The following is a 20,293-nucleotide window of genomic DNA, read 5'->3' as shown; positions in this document are numbered from 1 at the left end:
ACGAATTAAAAAAAAAACAAATATATTATTATTGCATTTATTATTAAGTACAGAAACGTATCCATGACTATGAAATGGACACGTATAACTTGACCACAGCGCGGGTTATGTCATAAGCTATCCAATGCATCTCCATCATGTAATCCCCTTCCGGAAAGGATAGTATGTCCGTAACACGGTGGTTTATATGCTCCGTGGAAAGCTTATCCAAAATAAGATCGTGCTGATAACAAAACCAATTTAAAGAAAAACTTATAAATAATATCGATTTTAAAAGCATACATCGAAGGGACAGGTGTGATTCATGTTGGATATATCCTTGATAAAGTCATAAAAGTAGCTAGTTATTGGATTGCTCTTTGGGTTTTTCAAAAAATTACACGCATCCACGGTTATATTATATAGGAACGGCCTATAACCACTGAACCGTTTATAAAGTCCAAAGTTAACCTGGAAAGTCAGCACATTGTTTTACTAATAGGACAACATATTGGCGACCACACACCTTAACTTTGGTAATGGGAACTTGGAAGAGTTTGACCTTTGTGGAGACGTACTTGTAGGATCGATTTACCGCCTTTAGAGTGCAATACTCAAAATCGGCAAATTCCTTATCCAACGACTTACACTTAAAGTTGGTAAATTCGGTTCGAGTAGAAATCTTGAAATGGCTTAATAATGGTTAAAAAAGTTAAAACGATTCTTTCCGATCTACATACTGACCAAGTTCAACACGGACAACATCATTAGGAGACGAATACAAAAAACGCACATCATATCGAGTCGGTAGCCTAGGAAAACTAAGTGCTATTAGGTCTTATTTTTGAAATATATCTATTTATTGGCCAACGAGTCTTTATTTTAATCGATTGACAATTAAATTTTTAAAACAAAATAACTTTTAAAAACCATTTAATGACTAAATAATTGTAAAATTATTCATAATAATGTAATTGTTATACTAGGGTTAACGTTCCAAACAATTATATTTTGACAGCATTTATGATGAATACAAAAAGGTTATTTACATTACCAGAATATACGACAATCCAACCTCCTGTTCAAGCGACCTACAAATAAATATTACGGATATAAAATCTGTGTCAATTACCAAGGATAAATAACTAACTAACTAACTGTAAATTCCATTAAACTGCATTTTCAGCGCCCCCAAACGATCAGTTATCCAACCTTAATCGATTAAATGATCGGCATTGATTATAAATAGATTGGTGTAGATTTAATGTAGCACAAAGTTATCAATATGTTAACAAGTTGGGTATTTTGTAATGCCAACGCCTTTCGCTGGCCCCCGTTCGGTGATTACTTTCAAATTTCTCACAGCCCATAGAGAAAGAGAATTGGAGAAAGAGCGGAGAGAAATGGGGAAACTGGGCATGAAAAGCTCACCAATCTCACAAAGCTCGACTCTCGGATCACAAAAACAAACAGCGCCACGCTCCCGAGCACAATTACACGATCGGCGGCTTCCGAGAGGTGACAACTTTCGAGGGCTTTCAAAACCCCGACCAAAGATCTGAAACAACAGTTACGGCTATTTACCTAACCGATTCGGCTGTGCGAACCGCAAAATCGTCGAGGAAAACCCAGCAAAACTCAGACATCGCGTGTGTGCAAATAAATTATAAACCCACCATTTATGCTTTAATTTTATGGGTGCATTTCGGCTGTGATTTGCATGCAAATTTTGGCATTCGCCAAAAAAATACTCTGAAAGTGGTGTCATTTTAAATATTCGAGAAACTATTATAATATTAGAACGCACAGACAATGAAGAACTGAAGTGGGCAAAATTATATTTGAGGTGTGCGACGCGCGCCAAAGTCAAAGCCAAAAAAATCACATTTCCGGTGGCCACAAATTGTTTGAGCCAAATTCAATAGAGTGTAGCGAAAAACGCAGGCCAGTGGCATTCCAATTGTAATTGGGCTATTTACGCCCCCTCCAAACGTCCCACAAAGGTAAGCCCATCTGAATTTTTCCCCTCTGACATCAGATAGTGACACAGAGTTATAGAGACACCGACCTATAGAGATGACTGCAAATGGGACAGACGAAAAAAGTTGGCAGTGAAAATTCCCATTGCGAAAGTTGTGAATCTGATTTTGGCCTGCTTGCGGTTTTTAGCGTCTCTATTTTGTCCAACCCATTGACGCAATTTAAACGGTCGGTTAACATTTATCACTAGACGATTACTAATTTGTTTATGACTCCCCCGAAGCCAACGCCACATGCTAATTGACATTATGGGATGCCAAAAAGAGTTGCTAATTTTATGATATCCTCAATGAAGTGTCAATTAAAGGAACCATTGGGTTATATTTTTGATGGTTTTGTTGTTAGCGTATCACCAATACTTTTCAAATCAAAATACCTTGTATCCACCCAGTAAAGTAACAGTTAAGCTTCCTAAATAGTGCATTCCATAGATTGTAATATGGTAATGCTTATAGGTTAAGACATGCGAATGCGGCAGTGAACATTCAGCAATAGATTACGTGACTTAAACGCGAGAACGTGTTCAGAGCGGAGGTTCCCTAAATTGGTCGGTTAACTAACCCAATCATGTGCTCGCAGTTTGAGTCTAGTCTATAGTAAGTGTTCAAAAACCTACCACGTTATGCAACAATTGTCCCTTTCTACCAATTCCACAAGAAAGTTTTCCATAAGAAGTGTACTTTTAATATAATAACTTAATTGTTAATATACTACAAACATAAGATTTCGCCTTTTATTAATTCGCATTCCTTCCCAAATATTCTCAAGAGCGTATCCATGCTGAAATTATCTGGGATTGCGGCTTGAACTGGTTTAGTTCGGTTTTAATCACCTCAGACTTAAGCGTCACTTGCATATCTTAAACAAAAGATCTGCAAAAATGAATGAAGCTTTTGCTTTAAAAATTTATATGTATGGATTGATAAGATTCCGCACAGACTCCGGTTGTAGTTTTTTCGATGCGTAATCGTGGGGGAGACGCGTGTTGCATAAAAATCGACAACTTATCAAAAACCGCACGCCATCAAAAAAAAACAGTCAAAACAATCAAGTCATAAATATTCAAAACAAACAAAAGCCGGTAGCAGTTCTCCCCCTGGGACCATTAAACCTGAAAACGAATGGATATACCAAGTCTGAGCGTCGTCTAATATGGATTATTAAACCCGTTTTATGGGACTGCAAATTAAATTTTGTTTACCATGCGATTAATCACTCATTTAATCAAAATTTAATGAACTAACGAGGAAATCGCAATTATGATTTTTTACCTGGTTATATAGTTACATCAGTGGAATTCGTTTGTTTAAGTTTTAGAGAGTCACAAATACCTTTCCTAGAACAGAGTTCACAGTAAACAAACTGCAAATAGAATTCTGGGTATGTAAACAATACATTTTTTGACAGATTCAATTCGCATGCCTTCGACATTGACTCAAACAATTGAGTCTTTCACGAAATGTGCGCTAAAAATAAATTCACTAGGTGGAGTGTGGAGTGGTTTATTTTTAGAAAAAGAATTAACATCCAACTAGACATTGATTGATTTTTAAATCACCCTGTTTGTGTAACTCTTTTAAATTTATTTGACCAACTAAATCTAAAAACTATTCTATTTTCACGATCACGTTCTGCAGCTTTAAATAAATATTTATGGCCATCAAATAAATTAGGCAGCTTTCTGGGTGTTTTTTTTTGTTAAACGAAGTAAATAACAAGTACCTTTAATAAATTTCCCTTAACAATGTAGGTTATCTAAGCCAAAACAAATGTGTCTGCTTGCGGATGAACACGCTATATACGTGATTTTCTTACGATAAGTTGCAAATGTGCAAAATCCAACCGAACACAGCCCCTCACCCTCCTTTCATCGTGTTAAATACAGCTTTCGGAAATAATTGAGCTACGAATAGAGCCAGAAACAGTCCAAAACCGAAAAATAAAAAAACAAACTAACGCATTTCATTGAAATGGGCGACATTCGATGTGATTGTACTGCGATCGACCACGCCCTTTTATTTTGATTCCGCCGAAGTCATGCGAAATATATTTTGCAATTGGCCCTGTAATTTGAGTAGTGAAAAAACAAACCGCTAAAAAGGGTAGAGCAAAAACGAAAATAACAAATATAATTGAACAATTAATTGAACATTTGTGCTTCCTGTTTTTGTTTTGCCTAATTAACTGGATTATGAAGGGATAAAAATCAAATAGAAATTAAATCTTACTTCTGAGTACTCCCATGTGAAGTGTAAAAAATATTTGTATATTCTAAAACCCTTCGAGACACAGATTTCTAAAGCCAAAGGTCACACACCTGTTGAGGTGAAAGGTTCGAGCACGTGTCAATGGCGAAATATTTGTAATATTTAAGTGCGTATGATCACACTTTAATTACATTCCAACAATTATTTTGTTAAGGAAGTTTTTAACTTAATGGCAATTAGCACAAATCTCACAGCCAATTGACTTACACGCCCACATTTCGCTTACTTTCTAAGTGTGTGCTTAAATAGTTAAAAATAAACCAAAACAAAACCAAACAAAGGGGAACGCCTTTTGGGGTGTATATATGGAAGACTTTCGTTATGGCAAGCGCCAGCTCGTTTGACATCATCCAAAATTAGCCGAAATTTCAGCAGCTGGAGAATCCCCCAAGATCACATTCTTCCAGCAAGATCGGATCATTGAGGTCCAAAAAAAAACCAGTTACCGGCATCTTGACGTAGCTACTTGAAACAAATTATACTATTTTGCCACCTGACTGATAGTGTTGAAGTCATTGGACTGCGTTTAGGAAGCCAAATGCACAACAAAAAAGCCCCAAAAAAAGCCCCAAACATAAAGTGGTTTGAAAACGTGTAAGGGAGTTATTTCCAATGAAAGTCGAGACTTAGGCGATACTCAGTAAAATGTTATAATAATATTTTTCCTATTGAAGCTTTAAGATTTCGTTCTTTATTTTTATTGCATATAATAAAATTAATTTCATTAATTTTTTTAATAGCTCATTTAGCACTCAGAATTTTTAAATGTCTAATAAACCCCTCAAGTATTAGATATCAAAAACATATCTCACTTGCTTCTCCGTCTCTGAACTTGGCCAGGCTATAAAGACAGTGATATTTATGGCCTTTTATCACATACAGCCCGTTTCAATTAATTTAAATAATTCCATTTGTCACAGCATCAGCTGTCTAGGAAGTTTTTGGCATATTTGCTTCGATGTTCATCTTGAATTTCAAGTGCAATGAATCTAAAAATGCCGTAAATTATATATTTTATGGGCAAAACTTTAAGGCCTTTAAGTCAGCATGTATAGAAAGTTTCCATCTTTTTCCTTCGACTTTTATCTGTTATAACTTTAAAAACATTTCAAGCATTTACAAAATGATATTTCAAAGAGTTGGCACACAATCTTCAATTTCCATAGAAAAACAATTCGACCCCAAGCTGTCACTTAAATCGGAACATTTAAATATTTATTTACCCATGACATTTTTGGTATCGGCTTTTGTTTGTCCATCTAAGGGTCTACGTTTATATAGTGTCAAGTTCATCTAGAAATATTACGAATGCTTGCAAGTGGCATCAACTATTTGTGAAGTGAGCTCTGCTCAGAAATATTGGAAGGGTTAGAAATGTGAGATATGTTTGCTAACTTTACTGATAAATATATTTCCTGAAATGCATAACAAATTTAAAAGTAATTTTAAATTGATTACTTTATCTGGAAAATTAATACAAGTCGGAGCATATAAAGTAAGTCAATTAGCAGTGTCAAGTACTTATTGATAAGGCAATACCGCATTTACTTTACTTGAAAATATATGCATTTATGTTAATGGCATTAATATAAAGGTCTGATTCAACAGAGGATAAAGACCGGACCAAACTACTCCATTTGGGATTATCAGAATGGGTCTCTGAATCCGAGACCAAAATGCAAAGTGACTTTGTCTGCAGCCAAGTGGTCCGGTCGAATCTGGTTTGGGTCAGATCTTAACACCTGAATGTGACTGGTAACCCCCGACTAGAAACTGCTTGAAGACAAAAGAAGCAGTATCTACCTGCAATGCATGGAAAATTTCTCCCCCTAAATAAGTCCCGAATATTAATAAGGTACTCAGTCGGGTCCCAAAAACTGGGTAACTTTCCATTCCATTTGTTTCAAAAAACAACCCAGAGAGAGGGGCAGAGAAATGATAAACAAAAGTTCACGTGTTGACCGAATGTTCCCTGAAATGCCGAGCCAAGCAAATAATTACGGACTAATACGAAAAGAATTTACAACTTCCTTTACATTCTGCTGCTTAATGAAAAAGAGAGCCCAAAAAAATACAGAAATTGGAAACCCAGGCAGTAAGTGCTCACGCTATGGGAACCTCATTTTTTTTTGATTAGACCCCCGAGTTTTTCTCCATTTCCCCTCGTCAGATTATCAGTTTCACAACCCACACAACGCCGATCATCCCGGTTCCCAAAAAAAAAACAATAATAAGCCAGATTGAGACCCGAAACTAAAACCCGACTCGAAAATAGTTAACAAAAACGACGAAGACGACGAGAACAATAACAGCGAGACGACAACAAAGTTTTGATTTTTATAAAAGACAAGGTTCGCATCAAGTACAAAACAGTTTCGTTCGAAACGCTGCCGTGTGAAGAGCCAAGCAACCAGAACTGAGCGTTCGAACAACGAGCATCTTTCATATATCTCTCTAAATAACCGACTTGGCACATCCGTATAATATATGTACATAGATGCAGCCATCTATGAGTGTCACATATTAGATCTAGTGTCACCTGGTGTCATCCGCCGGCTATTGTAACTTTTCGGGGACCCCAACTAACTTGTACTCCGTACGCAGTGTTTGTTCTGATTTGTTGCGGTTACTGTCGACACCCCCCCACCAAAGATGAAGACGAATCCGGCCTCGGATCACGTTTACTTTAACGACGGATTCAAGTGCTCAACGATCAGCATCAGCACCAACCTCACGGAACCCAATGGGAGTAGCAACAGCGTGGGATCCCAAGGATCCAAGGAGTTCATACGTAAGTCTATACTACCAAAAACTTTCAGTGATCATCTGAGGTGATCGTTATATCTTTTAAATTAGAGTGAACCAGACTACTTATTATATCTGATTTTTGAGATTTTAAGGGAAGTAAGGTTTATGAGAGTGAAAAACTAAGATAATAATTATTTTTTACTGTAAAAATTATAAAGTAACTTAAATCACTTGACACACTTATCATAGTAAAGTCCGCATTTTAAATATATATGTGATATATTTTATTAAGTTTGTTTGCAACACTAAAACTAGATTAGCAAACAATAGCCAGTCAATGCAAATTTTGCACAATTTATGGAAGTGCAAGTAAAATTGATTTATTATTTTTTTGACAAGTAACCGTAGATTATTTAAGTGACTTAAATAGCTTTAACAATTTATTGACTATTAGCTGGAGAATTATAAATTGTAAGCTCAAATTAAAGTAATGATTCTATGGCAATGATTTGTCTGAAGCACGAGAGGCAATTAATATAAGGTTCAAAATCTTTTTAACTGCTGTTACCCAAGCTACTTAATTTAGAAAAAACTTAACGCTACAAATCACAATGTGATTTCATAATTAGTTCCCTGTTAGCTGCAATTGAAATACTGGAATTTAGCAAATTTTTCTGGCAAGCAAAAAACGGGGCATCAAGTATACGCCTCGTGCTCTCCACTCGGTGATAAATGCAATTGTTTGCAACGTTTTCTCAGTGGATAAGCTTTTGCTTGGGCCTTGGCAATGAAATTCACGTAGATCAGAATCGAAAACTAAAGCAATTAAAATAACTGAAAGCGAAACAGAAATTATATGGAAGGGTGGGAACTAGCAAAAGTTTATCTGTAGTACGTGCTTATGAATCGGTACTGTTATCGTAGGCATTTTAGCCATTTCATTAACTCTCTTCTGGTTTCCGCCACATCTGACCAACTTTTTTACTTTTTCTATTGACCTTTTTAGTGACCGAGGACGGCAAGAAGGTGAAGCCCCCACTGAGCACACTGGACTGCACCCGCAGTTGGCTGCAGGACTGCCAGCGACGCACCTTCAATCGGAAAACCCTGAACAAGAGACTCCCGATCCTCAACTGGCTGCCAAAATACAACAGCCAGGATGCAGTGGGCGACCTGGTGGCCGGAATCACCGTGGGTCTCACGGTCATTCCACAGGCGCTGGCCTACGCGGGAATAGCTGGACTACCAGTAGCTGTAAGTTTAACATACATAACAGATTTTGTAGAACATATTCATTTAAATTTATTCAAAAGAGTCCTATTCCCAAAATCGAGATAAAGCTTTCTCGATTTGCAAGAATACTTTTGTGACAAAGAAACTAAATCAAGGCTATTTTCATCGAGAGTATTATCGTCATTATTTCAAGAAAATTTCCTTCTCAAATTAAGAACTATAGATTTTCGTTGCTTTAGTTTTTAATATTATTTGTGTCTAAGAGCTCTATAATTAATTAATAATTGTCCTTTCCTTATTTCAGTATGGGTTATATGCCTCCTTTGTGGGCTGTTTCGTGTACATTTTCCTGGGCAGCTGCAAGGATGTGCCCATGGGTCCTTCGGCAATTGTGGCCCTGCTCACCTACCAGGCAGCCCAGGGGTCGTGGCAGAAGTCGGTGCTGCTGTGCCTGCTCAGTGGAATCGTGGAGCTGTTGATGGGCCTCTTCGGACTGGGTTTCCTCATTGACTTTGTCTCTGGCCCAGTTTCGTCGGGCTTCACCTCCGCCGTCTCGCTGATCATCCTCACCTCGCAGATCCAAAGTGTGTTAGGAATCACGGCCAAGGGCAACACCTTCGTGGAGATTTGGACGCAGGTCTTCCACAACATCGAGCACACGCGGGCAGGGGACACGGTGCTGGGTCTCACCTGCATTGTGGTCCTGCTGCTCATGCGCAGTCTCTCCTCCTGCCGAATTGGACCCGCTGAAGATGCGGAGTGCTCATCCCTCCAGCGGGTCGTGAACAAAGTTATTTGGATTGTGGGCACTGCTCGGAACGCCATCCTGGTGGTGGTTTGCTGTTTCATGGGCTATCTGCTGCACAGCGAGGAGCATGGAGCTCCGTTCCGGGTGGTGGGAGACATCCCACCTGGACTGCCCAACCTCCAGTTGCCGCCCACCTCGCTGAGCGCCAATGAAACCAGCAATGGAGTGGCCCTGGGATTCGTAGAGATGGTGCACAGCATGGGCTCCGGCCTGGTGGTGATTCCCCTGATCTCGCTCATGGAAAACATAGCCATCTGCAAGGCCTTCGGTGAGTAATTTTATACTAATTTATACCCTTTCCTTTGCTGATGTATAATCTTTCAGCAAATGGCAAGCCGGTGGATGCCTCGCAGGAGCTGATTGCCATTGGAACGGCCAATATCTTAAACTCCTTTGTCCAAGCCTTCCCAGGAACTGGAGCCCTGAGTAGGGGAGCAGTCAACAATGCCAGTGGTGTACGGACTCCTCTGAGCAACATTTACTCCGGTGGCCTGGTGATGATTGCCCTGCTTTTCCTCACCCCGTACTTCTACTTTATTCCACGCCCCACTCTGGCAGCCATCATTATAGCTGCAGTGGTGTTCATGATCGAAGTTAAGGTGGTCAAGCCCATGTGGAGATCGAAGAGTAAGTTAATAGATCAGTGAAAGTAAGGTTTATATTTAAATCGAACCTTTAAACCTTGCAGAAAGTGATCTGGTGCCTGGAGTTGGAACCTTTGTGGCCTGTCTCGTGTTGCCTCTGGAGTGGGGCATCCTAATTGGAGTGGGACTCAATGTCATCTTCATTCTCTACCACGCAGCGCGTCCTAAGCTGACCACAGAGCTCCTGACCACGCAATCGGGTGTGGAGTACTCCATGATCACTCCCGATCGGTGCTTGATTTTCCCCTCTGTGGATTATGTCAGGAATCTGGTGAACAAACAGTCCATCAGACAAAATGTCCCGGTGGTCATAGATGCCTCGCATGTCTACGGGGCTGATTTCACAACGGCCACGGTTATAGACTCGCTGATCAGCGACTTTAACCAGCGGGGACAACTCCTATTTTTCTACAACCTCAAGCCGAGCATCTGCTCCATTTTCGAGCAGGTGTCGGCGGCTCAGTTCGTGGTATACTACCAGGAGCAGCAGCTGGACGAGCTGCTGAAGGAGCGGCACTATGTACAGAAACGCCTGGAGACGGCTTGAGATCCATCGCCACCTCAACACGTGATACAAATAGCTTAGACTAAGTGTTTGCTTTAGTTATTTATGTGTAAATAGAACGTGAACAAATTGTGTAGTATTAGAGAATGCACAAACACTATTAGTACTTGTAAGCCGACCAAATAAGTGTATTTTTTAATTAATGAATAATAACGAATATAAAAAAAGCATGAGTTTTAATTTATTCGGTGATAAACAAGGTATATTCAGCTCATATTTTTATAAATGAGAGCTATAATTTAGCGAAAGTTTATTTGGTGTCTTAATCATGTTTTAACAGAACATAAATTTGTAAATTTAAATTTGAATAGTCACACATTTTATAACACTTGATAATGACACTTTACAACACTTTCAAACTATCGATACAAATCTATCGATTGTTTCAGTGTTGCAAGGTGTCGCACCTCATGCCTTTCTCAACACTAGCCAATTCTCACGTGTAAGAATTCAACGTTTTGTTTTTCTTCTAATTTCGGCTTTAATTAAGTTAAAATGAAGCGCCTGACTGACGAACGTGCAAAGATCTTATTCGAGCACCTGTCCAAATAGTGAGTAAACGGAAATATAGGGAAGAAGTTAGCTAACAAGTTTATTTCCAGCATTGGCACCAACGTGAAGCAGTTGATCGACCGCCCGGATGGAACCTATTGCTTTCGGGAGCACCGCGACCGGGTTTACTACGTGTCCGAGAGGATCCTGAAGCTGAGCGAGTGCTTCGGCTACAAACAGCTGGTCTGCGTGGGCACCTGCTTCGGCAAGTTCTCCAAGACCAACAAACTGAAGTTCCACATCACTGCGCTCTACTACCTGGCGCCCTACGCCCAGTACAAAGTGTGGGTAAAGCCCTCCTTCGAGCAGCAGTTCCTCTATGGCAACCACATCCCCAAAACCGGACTCGGTCGCATCACGGAGAACGCCGGTCAGTACCAGGGTGTGGTGGTCTACTCCATGAACGATCTGCCCCTGGGATTCGGAGTCCTGGCCCGTTCCACAACGGACTGCAAGACCGCCGATCCCATGACCACCGTCTGCTTCCATCAGTCGGACATCGGCGAGTACATTCGCGCGGAGGACACGCTCTTTTAGATTTCTAGGTGCTAAGTTTTTACATGTTTTATAGCAGTCACCATGTTTAGGTTAATAATAAGTATGCTGAGAAAAACTGAGTGTATTTTGTTTGATTAATCTTTAGCTAGTTCAATTTAGATTAACTCTTAAATTAGGTAAGTCAACTATAAATGGCCCAAAAGAATTCAGAAATAACCCGTTTTCCAAATAGTTGTAAAAAAATTAAATTTCAGCGCGCAAAAAATTGCAAATTCTAGCGAGTACACCCTCCCTCAGCAGTGTTGCTAGTTCAGCTATTTTCCCGTCGAAGTTGGCTATAAACATTTCAATCAGCTGTAAATCTGGCTTTATTATTTTCGGTTGACTTGAGAAGCTATTGTCAGCACTGTTTCAGCGTGACCATTTATAGAATATTTACCATTGCGAGTGTTTGACCATCTCTAGTTTACAATTTACACATCACTATTCTTCTGGACGCGATTTCGTGGGTTTCTTCGATGGAAAAGCGTCTGAATGCGGCTACAATATGGCTGCTGATACTGTTGTATGGAGCTACCACTGGTAAGTATTCCAACAAGTACCCTGTCGGGCGTCCGGGGGGTACTGCGTTTTAAGGGAACTCGCACGCCCACTCTCCTAGAAAGACCATAAACCTGAGTCATCTAACTCGCACTTTCTTTGTCCACAGCTCAGGGCGAAAGAACGCGAGATAAGATGTACGAGCCCATAGGAGGAGCCAGTTGCTTTCGCCGGCTGAATGGCACCCACCAGACTGGGTGTTCCTGTAAGTCAAGTAGAGGATATCCTGGTCAAACCAATTTCTAATCCACTTCCCAATAGCCACCTACTCCGGTTCCGTGGGCGTACTCCATCTGATAAACGTTGAGGCCGACCTGGAATTCCTACTGACCAGTCCACCATCGCCTCCATACGCCCCCTTGATACCACCTCACCTGTTCACACGCAGCAACCTTATGCGCCTGAAGGAGGCCGGTCCAAACAACATTTCCGTGGTGCTGCTGATCAACAGAACGAACCAGATGAAGCAATTCTCGCACGAGCTCAACTGTCCTAATCAGTTTAGCGGCCTGAACAGCAGCAGCGAGACCTGCGATGCCAGCAATCCGGCCAAGAACTGGAATCCCTGGGGCACTGGCCTGCTGCACGAGGACTTTCCCTTCCCCATCTACTACATAGCTGATCTAGATCAGGTCGAAAAGCTGGAGAAGTGCTTTGAGGACTTTAACAATTACAACTACGAGACGCACGCCCTGCGCAGTCTGTGTGCCGTCGAGGTCAAGTCCTTTATGTCGGCCGCAGTCAACACCGAGGTCTGTATGCGGCGCACCAACTTTATCAACAACCTAGGGGGCAGCAAGTACTGCGATCCGCTCGAGGGACGCAATGTGTACGCCACATTGTATCCCCGGAAACCAGCAACCGAGAACAATACGAATGAAAAGTTCATACTAGTTTCCTGTCGCCTGGACACTGCAACCATGTTTGATGGTGTCGGTAAGTGTGATTTATAAAAGATGTGCAAATTATTTGTGTATTATATCATGGTTTCTTCAATTTTCAGGTCTAGGAGCCATGGACTCCCTGATGGGCTTTGCTGTGTTTACCCAGGTGGCGTATCTTTTACGACAACTACTGCCTCCTCAAAGCGCGCTGCCCGATTCCTTGCGAAATGTCCTCTTTGTCACTTTTAATGGCGAGTCGTACGACTACATTGGCTCGCAGAGATTTGTTTACGATATGGAAAGCCTCAACTTTCCTTCTGAGTCTACAGGCAGCCCGCCCATTGCATTTGACAATATTGAGTTTATGCTGGACATTGGCACACTGGACGACATAACAAACATTAAACTGCATGCGCTGACTGGTACACCGTTGGCTCAGAAAATTCTAGAGCAACTGAACAATTATGCCAAGTCGCCACGCTATGGTTTTAACCTCAACATTCAGTCTGAAATGAGTGCCCACTTACCGCCAACATCGGCGCAGTCCTTTTTGCGACGTGATCCAAAGTTCCCGGCTCTGATTCTGAACGCACGGCCGACCAACAAATACTACCACTCAATCTACGATGATGTGATTAATGTGGACTTCACCTACGCGAACACCAGCAAGGACTTCACCCAGCTGGCGGAAGTAAACGACTTTAAGACCTTGAAGGCAGACTCACTTCAAATGAAAGTGCGCAACGTTTCCTCTATTTTGGCCTTGGCTCTATATCAGACCCTTACTGGAAAGGAGTACACGGGCACCAAGGTGGCCAATCCCGTTCTGGCGGATGAGTTCCTTTACTGCTTCCTGCAATCGGCAGACTGTCCACTTTTCAAGGCGGCATCCTATCCGGGCAGTCAGTTAACAAACCTGCCCCCCATGCGGTAAATATATATTTTGTTATCTTGGCTTTCTATGGATTTAATTGATATCTTCTATTTCTTTTACTAGCTATATAAGTGTCTTGGGCGGATCTCAGGAGTCATCCGGCTATACATACAGACTGCTGGGCTACCTACTGTCGCAGCCAAAGCCAGACATTCCCCAAGTTAACTGCACCGACTTGCCGCTGCACTATTTCGCCGGCTTTAACAACATCGGAGAGTGTCGTCTTACTACGCAGAACTACAGCCACGCCCTGAGTCCAGCTTTTCTTATTGATGGTGAGTTTTGATGCCTTTTTAATCCCGCATAACATTAAATGAAACATTTTCTTAGGCTACGATTGGAGTTCCGGCAAGTACTCAACTTGGACTGAATCCACCTGGTCACAGTTCAGTGCACGCATCTTTCTGCGTCCGTCCAATGTGCACCAGGTCACAACTCTCAGCGTTGGCATAGTGGTGCTGATCATCTCCTTCTGCCTGGTGTATATAATTAGCTCTCGATCGGAAGTCCTCTTCGAGGATTTGCCGGCTAGCAATGCCGCGTAAGTCACTTCAGATGCCCCTACTTATTCATCGCCAATTTGCTCATCAATTTCTGGGGGAGCTACAAACCATGTCATCTTTAGAACCTAGTTTTATCTTTTTTTTCTGTGTAATATTTATTTGAAATTTATTGTTTCTAGATTATTTGGGTGATGTCACAACTGCCACAGCGACGACATCATCGCGTTCAGCTGCTCATTCCACAGATTTCTGCATGCATAGTCGTTCACAGTTTTCAAAGTAGTTAGTCGTATACCGATCTATTGAAGTCTCTGATTTATGCGTGCCCTTTTAGGTTGCCGCGACCGACGGCCTGTTAGCCGGGGAAATCTGCAAGAAAAACTGAGGCCATGCCGGAGCTAGTTGGCAGCTGAATAAAACATAAAGACAGACTTAACAAAGACACTAAAATGATATTCTAACTCGTCTTATTTAAACCATTAAGCAAACCTTTATTTATATGTATTTTTGTATTTTAAACAAGAAAATTAGCCTCTAGCGACTATGTTGTATCATATATAGACATTTAACCAATTGCGACAAAACCTATACTACGTATGAAATTCTTTCTACTTGTCCGGCCTGTTTTGCATTGTACATAGAGATAAACTAAATTGAACCTCTGAGAATGCCAAGGAAGAGACGTCTGTACAAATATTGACAAGAAACTGCTATAAATCATACAACACTGGAAATATTTATACCTTCTGCATATATTGCGATACTGAACTTAATGATCTGAAATCGTCACTTCATAGAAGACAAATAATTATTATAACGACTTTAAATTATATATGTTTAATAAATTTTGATAAGGTGTAAACCAATGTCTTATTATAAGAATTTTTCAGGTAATACTGTTAGCAATCAGGTTATGCATTTTCATTCACAGCTCTTGGTTATACAAATCCTTCAGCAAGATCCCAACGATTGAGGCAAGCCAACCGGAAAGGGATTTACGAATAGTTATTTTCCTCTTACTAACTACCAAAGCAGTACACTTGCACTAGTGTAAAGGAGTTGTGTCTTTATAATACTCTAAAAAGCTAAGGAAATGCGCAAAGTGCGGAAGAAATTGACAATGTACTTATCCAAAACTAGTTTGTACGGCACTACTTTGGTAATATAAATTCTAAAATAATTTAATTCCTTTAATTTAGCAATCCCTGTTGCCGGAGATTAACAATGGAACTTGCAATGACCCCTGCGGATGCTTTCGAATAGCCCCCACTCAGCAACATTACCACCGGAATGCCCAACGTTCGGAATGTGCTGAACACCAACCGGTCCCGCTCCATCACGCCCTCCTCCGAGATGGCCAAATTGCCCAGTGGATCCCCGCGGAGCACATCGGTACCTGCATTGTAGATGACCACGTCCGGACGGAACTCGGCCAGGGACTGCATTAGGCAGCGTTTCAATTGCCTCAGGTAGAAAGCATCCTCGGTGTGGTTCCTCAGCTCCACGGCACAGCGGATAGTCTCTTTGGCCACATGATCGCGCGGATAGACGAAGGCGTTGTACATGTCCAGAATGTAGACGGCTGCCACGTTGTTGAAGTCGCGCTCATGTCCGTTGCCCTGATGGGCGTCCAGATCCACAATCATGATGCGGCGCACCCGGTAAGGTTCCTGCTCAAACAGCCGGACAATTAGCAAAGAGATGTCGGCATACGGACAAAAGCCGCCGCCCCTGTAGGAGCAGCAGTGATGGAATCCACCGCCCAGGTTGATGGCCCAACCGTAATCTAAGGCCAACTTGCCGGCCAAAATGGAGCCGGCTGCCTGAAAGCGCATGGGACGCAAATAGGATCGCTGAATGTAGCGATTCGGAACAAAGGCCATCACCGGCACCTCTGCGATGCAGGCCACATTCATACTCCACTGCAGTGATTTCAGGTAATCCCTGGTGTGGATGCGTCGCAGCTGGTCCTTGCTCAGCTCCTTGGGCTCGTAGAAGCTGCCGCCATCAAGCTGCAGTTCGGCACACAGGATCTGTGATGAAATAGCGGAAACCAAGATGTTACCAAGTAGTTAAGGGGTGCTAATGGAGACGGACCTTCTGTATGTGTTTGCCCTTGGCCGCATCGAATGGATGTAGGCGTTCAAGGCCAGCGAAGCGCACCGCATACTGCCGGGAGAAGACTATGGGCAACTTGCTGGCGGAGCGGGCGTCCTCCCGCTTCACCCAGACCACCTCCTCGGACTCGATCTCCTCGTGGTGCACTCGCTCGGTTAAACGCTTCATGGTATATTCCAAATAAGTGGAATTACATCCGTTCGACACCAGTTGAATTTGCTACGCAGATAGAAAATGTAATTCCGGATGTTTGGGCTGGGGGTTGATGGCGCCATCAGCTGTCGGCCGACGAAAAGCTTCTATCCAAGCACTTTGGGTAAGCTTTTGCATTAAACAACAAATGCACTTTAAACAATTATATACAACTTAGAGATTTTTAAATTTGAAACTAAATGTTTACGTGGAAGACTTCACTATTTTGCCTCTACTTCGATACACAAGTCGGTTATGGTCATCTTGTAAGTCCCGATATGTGTTGAGGACACGCTGGCCACGAGAATCCCTCAGTCGCCAAAAGTTTTTCCACTGGTTGAGGATTAGGAAAATATATTTAAGGGTCTCTTACGGTCTACTTTATAATAAATAACTGCAGGAATGCATGTTTTTGCTAATATATTTGGTAATTTGTTCAATATTTAATTATTTGTTTTTTTTGTTTTTGAATTTGTTTTTTGTAATAAATATTTTTTGTACTTTGTACAAAGTGAGCATATCTCCTCTGATCTACTTACATGTTCCTTGGGCACTTTGAGAGGTGTCTGAAAAACAAACCAGATAGCTGCTTCAGCGCAGGGCGGAGTGGTAAGGGAACCTAAAGTGATACATTAAAAACAGATCCACAAGATTCCTGTACCAACCTTGATAGACAAAGTATTTGTGGGTGTCTATGCTAACAAACAGATCATCCAAAGCCATATATTCCTCAAGAGGATAGTCATCATCAACTTTGGATATCTTAGAGACTTGCTTGCAGATCTCATTCATGGCTGGTGTTTGTAGTTCTGGATTCTTTGTTGGAAATAAGAAAATATGGTATACCTTACTAATAGATTCCCTACCTCTAGATGGCTTATAAGCAAAGCCAAAATCGCAAATCCATTACAATGAAGAGCAGCTTCCTGATTGGTTTTGTAATTGCAATTCTTATGAACTATGTGCACCTCTCCGTCATAAAAACAACCATCTAAGTTGTGTTCAGATCCTGTACTCAGTTCAGAGCCCCAATGGAAGTGTAGCTGCTGGGCCTCGAAGACCTGTCCAACCTGGCTGCTGATACAGAGAGAAGGCTGCTTTCCCTCCACAGTCTTTGGAATCCTCATAAGGACAGTAAGCCCATTGTTGATCACAGACAACTCATCACTCAGGATTTTATTGTAATTTACTAACTTCAGTTTGGGGACGTTACAAGTAATGCTCTTTGGAGATAGCTTTTATTATCGGTGGCCAGCAAATAAGAAGAGTTGCTTACATTACACGACCACAGAGAAATTGGCGATTGTCTTTTGCCACCTTTTACGTTCCAATCTCTTCCATTTTTGTCATAATTAAATCCAAAGTGGCTCCTAGTCCCGGGGTTGGTTAACGCAAAACTTCTAACCACAAGAAACATGTATACAACATTTGCAGATTTACAACAAAAAAACAGAACAAACTAAAACTAACTTTTTGACTTTTATTTTCCAGGTGCTGAGATACTGGCATTGATGACTCCTTAAGGGCATATGTACAACTTGTTGTTTTCCAACTGCTTTGCCTTCCGGTCGACTATATTCTGCTCCACCATACGATTGCAGCCCTCATAGATGTACTTGGTCAGAAAAAAGAGAACCTCAAAAATGGCCACCATAGAGAAGCCTACAAAGATGGACATTATGTTGCCAATAGTACCTGCAAATCGGAATATTATGAACCAAGATCCAAGGAATGATATATCCCAAAACTTACTGAACACCTCGAACCAGGCATTGTTTAGTAGCCGTATATAATACTGGGCATGTGCATCGGCAAAGAAAACCCTGAGAACGGAGATATCTGTGCTGAACTCTGTCTGGTTGTTCTCATCCATCTTCAGGGTGGCCAGATAGTTGTCTATGGGCAGAGCACTCATTGAAACTCCGTACTGAACATCGCTGCAGGCAGGCAGACACTGTGGACAATATAAAGCCTCCTCGATTTCTCGTTCCAAGCCTAGAATCAATTGCCTCTCTGTCAGGACATTACGCCATTTGACTGGAAGTAAACCCATTTAGAAGCGGAACATTTAAAGAGATCAAATCAATTGCTTACACTGGTACTGTTTGAGGCAAGAGACATGACCCAGGGTGCAGTAGACGACGCCATCGAGGTTCTCCACCAGCTGGAGCGGCATTTGGAAGGGCAAGCACCGACACAGGGCGATGACACTACGGATTCGGCACCTGGTGATGCAGTTCGGAAAGCTGTATGCATAGGTGACTGTCCTGATTACCTGTTCATTGATAGGATACTCAACCTCGTTGTCGAAAAAACACCGTCGCTTTAAGATAAATGTTTTATGTGGTTAAGATCTCTCTTAAAATCACCATGTTTATAAAATGTATACAAGTAAAAAACCTACACCATAAGGGGAGAAAGACTTCAAGCTATCATCTGTGTCCACCACTCGAGCATAGACCGATATTGAACTATCCTCTCCTTGTCCGGGAAATATCTCTATGACATTCGAGGAGCTAACCGAGGCATAATTCTCAGCACTGTGAATCAGCACAATATATCCATTTGTATTCAGCACGGTGGCAAAGTAGTCCGAGTGGCTGTCATTCAGCACTACCTTGAGACCCATTTCCGGCCTGGCCAGGCGATCCTTAAAATGGCGTTTCTTTAATCTGGAGATGAGTATGGTTAGTCTAAATCATTTTTCGAAGTTTCACTTACCTATTCTCCAAATTGAATGTACAGCATGGACCATACATGGTGAGGCTCTCCTGAAAGGCGTCCCTGCTGAAGCAGGGGATATCTACATTGGCTAAGCTGCATTTCAGCACGAATTCTTCGCATTTAGGGGATAACTGAGGAACTAAGAAGCTATATTTCCCTTGATTGCACTATATATTCTGTAGTTTGAATACCATTTTCATTATGCGGCGGGTGTCGAAGAAAGTCTCATTGTTCCAGGTGCCAAAGACATCAAGGAAGGTTTGAAAGGTGACAAAATCTTCGGTGTCCACGGTTGCGCCGACGTGGGTATAGAACTCGCGAAAGTAAGCTAAGCGCTCAAGAAAATATTCCATGGGACGAATCACCGGACTGTTTAATCTCCTGCATTTAGAATATACAAGTAACTAGTATTTACATTCTAACTTTATAACTCACAGCTCTTCAGCATATCTAATGACCGCCTGTCGGGAGATGCGATTGTTGGGGCAAATGGAAACAGCAGGAAACGCAACCTTTTCCACCGGATAAAGTGGGTCCTTCAGATTGGTCACAAAGGATTGGGCCACAAACTGTTCCCAGGTGAGTGAGAGCACCACCACCAGGGAGATGGTGGTGGCCATGTGCAGTAGCAACCAAATCAATCTTACTCAAAGTAGTTGAATTTAAGTAAACATAGTAATCTTAAAGCAAACTGTCTTACCTTTGTCCCAAAGTTAAGTCGGGCGCCAACAACTTATTGTATCCCTGCAGAGATATATTTCTCAGAAGATCAGCCATATCCAAGCAAAAGGCAGACCCCAAGGATGCCTTACGCTGACCCTTAGACTTCTTTTCTTTGCCTGCCTTGGGATTTTTGATCCACCAAATTGCATTGGATGTTGAATCCAGCTTAACCATGTTTAGAGTGGTTTTATTCTTTTCTATAATCCTTTTCAAGTCACTGATTTTTTAATACTGGTTGGTATTCACGGCTTCAACTTTATAAACAAAACTAGCAGGAAATG

The 20,293-nt window shown here is 41.6% G+C and overlaps 7 protein-coding genes across 12 annotated transcripts; 3 read left to right on the top strand and 4 right to left on the bottom strand.

Moving 5' to 3' along the window:
* Positions 1 to 15: 15 nt before the first annotated feature.
* Positions 16 to 679, bottom strand: LOC108011502 (uncharacterized; the record flags this gene model as incomplete). The annotated part of the gene is made up of 3 exons (XM_036818117.3): positions 16 to 223; positions 283 to 450; positions 506 to 679. Coding segments are annotated over 3 exons (498 nt in total), but the record flags the coding sequence as incomplete, so codon positions are not given.
* Positions 680 to 1,496: 817 nt separating this feature from the next.
* Esp (Epidermal stripes and patches) lies at positions 1,497 to 10,447 on the top strand. The gene is made up of 6 exons (XM_065865946.2): positions 1,497 to 1,982; positions 6,891 to 7,077; positions 8,041 to 8,288; positions 8,572 to 9,343; positions 9,400 to 9,702; positions 9,764 to 10,447. The coding sequence occupies exons 2-6, from the start codon at positions 6,939 to 6,941 to the stop codon at positions 10,264 to 10,266; spliced, it is 1,965 nt and encodes a 654-aa protein (XP_065722018.2). The 5' UTR covers positions 1,497 to 1,982; positions 6,891 to 6,938; the 3' UTR covers positions 10,267 to 10,447.
* A 235-nt stretch (positions 10,448 to 10,682) lies between these two features.
* LOC108011497 (60S ribosome subunit biogenesis protein NIP7 homolog) lies at positions 10,683 to 11,453 on the top strand. The gene is made up of 2 exons (XM_017076647.4): positions 10,683 to 10,835; positions 10,887 to 11,453. Exons 1-2 carry the CDS (start codon positions 10,780 to 10,782, stop codon positions 11,371 to 11,373), a joined length of 543 nt encoding a protein of 180 aa, XP_016932136.3. The 5' UTR covers positions 10,683 to 10,779; the 3' UTR covers positions 11,374 to 11,453.
* A 308-nt stretch (positions 11,454 to 11,761) lies between these two features.
* Positions 11,762 to 15,117, top strand: Nct (Nicastrin). Of its 4 annotated transcripts, none has more exons than XR_010654505.2 (8): positions 11,762 to 11,916; positions 12,044 to 12,139; positions 12,196 to 12,870; positions 12,938 to 13,748; positions 13,816 to 14,027; positions 14,083 to 14,293; positions 14,435 to 14,534; positions 14,590 to 15,117. XR_010654505.2 is itself a non-coding variant. In XM_036818075.3 (7 exons), the coding sequence occupies exons 1-7, from the start codon at positions 11,853 to 11,855 to the stop codon at positions 14,612 to 14,614; spliced, it is 2,094 nt and encodes a 697-aa protein (XP_036673970.3). In that variant the 5' UTR covers positions 11,762 to 11,852; the 3' UTR covers positions 14,615 to 15,117. The 4 variants fall into 4 exon arrangements, 2 of the variants coding, with proteins under 2 accessions (XP_036673970.3, XP_065722987.2); XR_010654506.2 differs by having other exon boundaries at positions 14,435 to 14,537; XM_036818075.3 differs by lacking the exon at positions 14,435 to 14,534.
* Positions 15,064 to 16,569, bottom strand: HDAC11 (Histone deacetylase 11). The gene is made up of 2 exons (XM_036818076.3): positions 16,353 to 16,569; positions 15,064 to 16,288 (listed from the first exon to the last, which is right to left on the bottom strand). The coding sequence occupies exons 1-2, from the start codon at positions 16,539 to 16,541 to the stop codon at positions 15,446 to 15,448; spliced, it is 1,032 nt and encodes a 343-aa protein (XP_036673971.3). The 5' UTR covers positions 16,542 to 16,569; the 3' UTR covers positions 15,064 to 15,445.
* Positions 16,570 to 16,575: 6 nt separating this feature from the next.
* Positions 16,576 to 18,063, bottom strand: CAH4 (Carbonic anhydrase 4). 3 transcript variants are annotated; one of them, XM_065866919.2, is made up of 6 exons: positions 17,842 to 18,062; positions 17,432 to 17,788; positions 17,231 to 17,381; positions 17,105 to 17,184; positions 16,774 to 16,898; positions 16,576 to 16,694 (listed from the first exon to the last, which is right to left on the bottom strand). In XM_065866919.2, exons 1-6 carry the CDS (start codon positions 17,980 to 17,982, stop codon positions 16,673 to 16,675), a joined length of 876 nt encoding a protein of 291 aa, XP_065722991.2. In that variant the 5' UTR covers positions 17,983 to 18,062; the 3' UTR covers positions 16,576 to 16,672. The 3 variants fall into 3 exon arrangements, 2 of the variants coding, with proteins under 2 accessions (XP_065722991.2, XP_065722992.2); XM_065866920.2 differs by having other exon boundaries at positions 16,578 to 16,718; positions 17,842 to 18,061; XR_010654507.2 differs by lacking the exons at positions 16,576 to 16,694; positions 16,774 to 16,898 and having other exon boundaries at positions 17,231 to 17,374; positions 17,842 to 18,063.
* Positions 18,016 to 20,280, bottom strand: ppk22 (pickpocket 22). Its single transcript, XM_017076649.4, has 8 exons — positions 19,990 to 20,280; positions 19,725 to 19,931; positions 19,481 to 19,670; positions 19,287 to 19,420; positions 18,970 to 19,237; positions 18,660 to 18,888; positions 18,318 to 18,602; positions 18,016 to 18,260 (listed from the first exon to the last, which is right to left on the bottom strand). The coding sequence occupies exons 1-8, from the start codon at positions 20,184 to 20,186 to the stop codon at positions 18,085 to 18,087; spliced, it is 1,686 nt and encodes a 561-aa protein (XP_016932138.4). The 5' UTR covers positions 20,187 to 20,280; the 3' UTR covers positions 18,016 to 18,084.
* Positions 20,281 to 20,293: the final 13 nt, after the last annotated feature.

This window comes from Drosophila suzukii, chromosome 3, assembly GCF_043229965.1.
Source record: "Drosophila suzukii chromosome 3, CBGP_Dsuzu_IsoJpt1.0, whole genome shotgun sequence".
In the NCBI taxonomy this organism is placed as follows: domain Eukaryota; kingdom Metazoa; phylum Arthropoda; class Insecta; order Diptera; family Drosophilidae; genus Drosophila; species Drosophila suzukii.
This window is presented reverse-complemented; position numbering and strand designations above follow the sequence as displayed.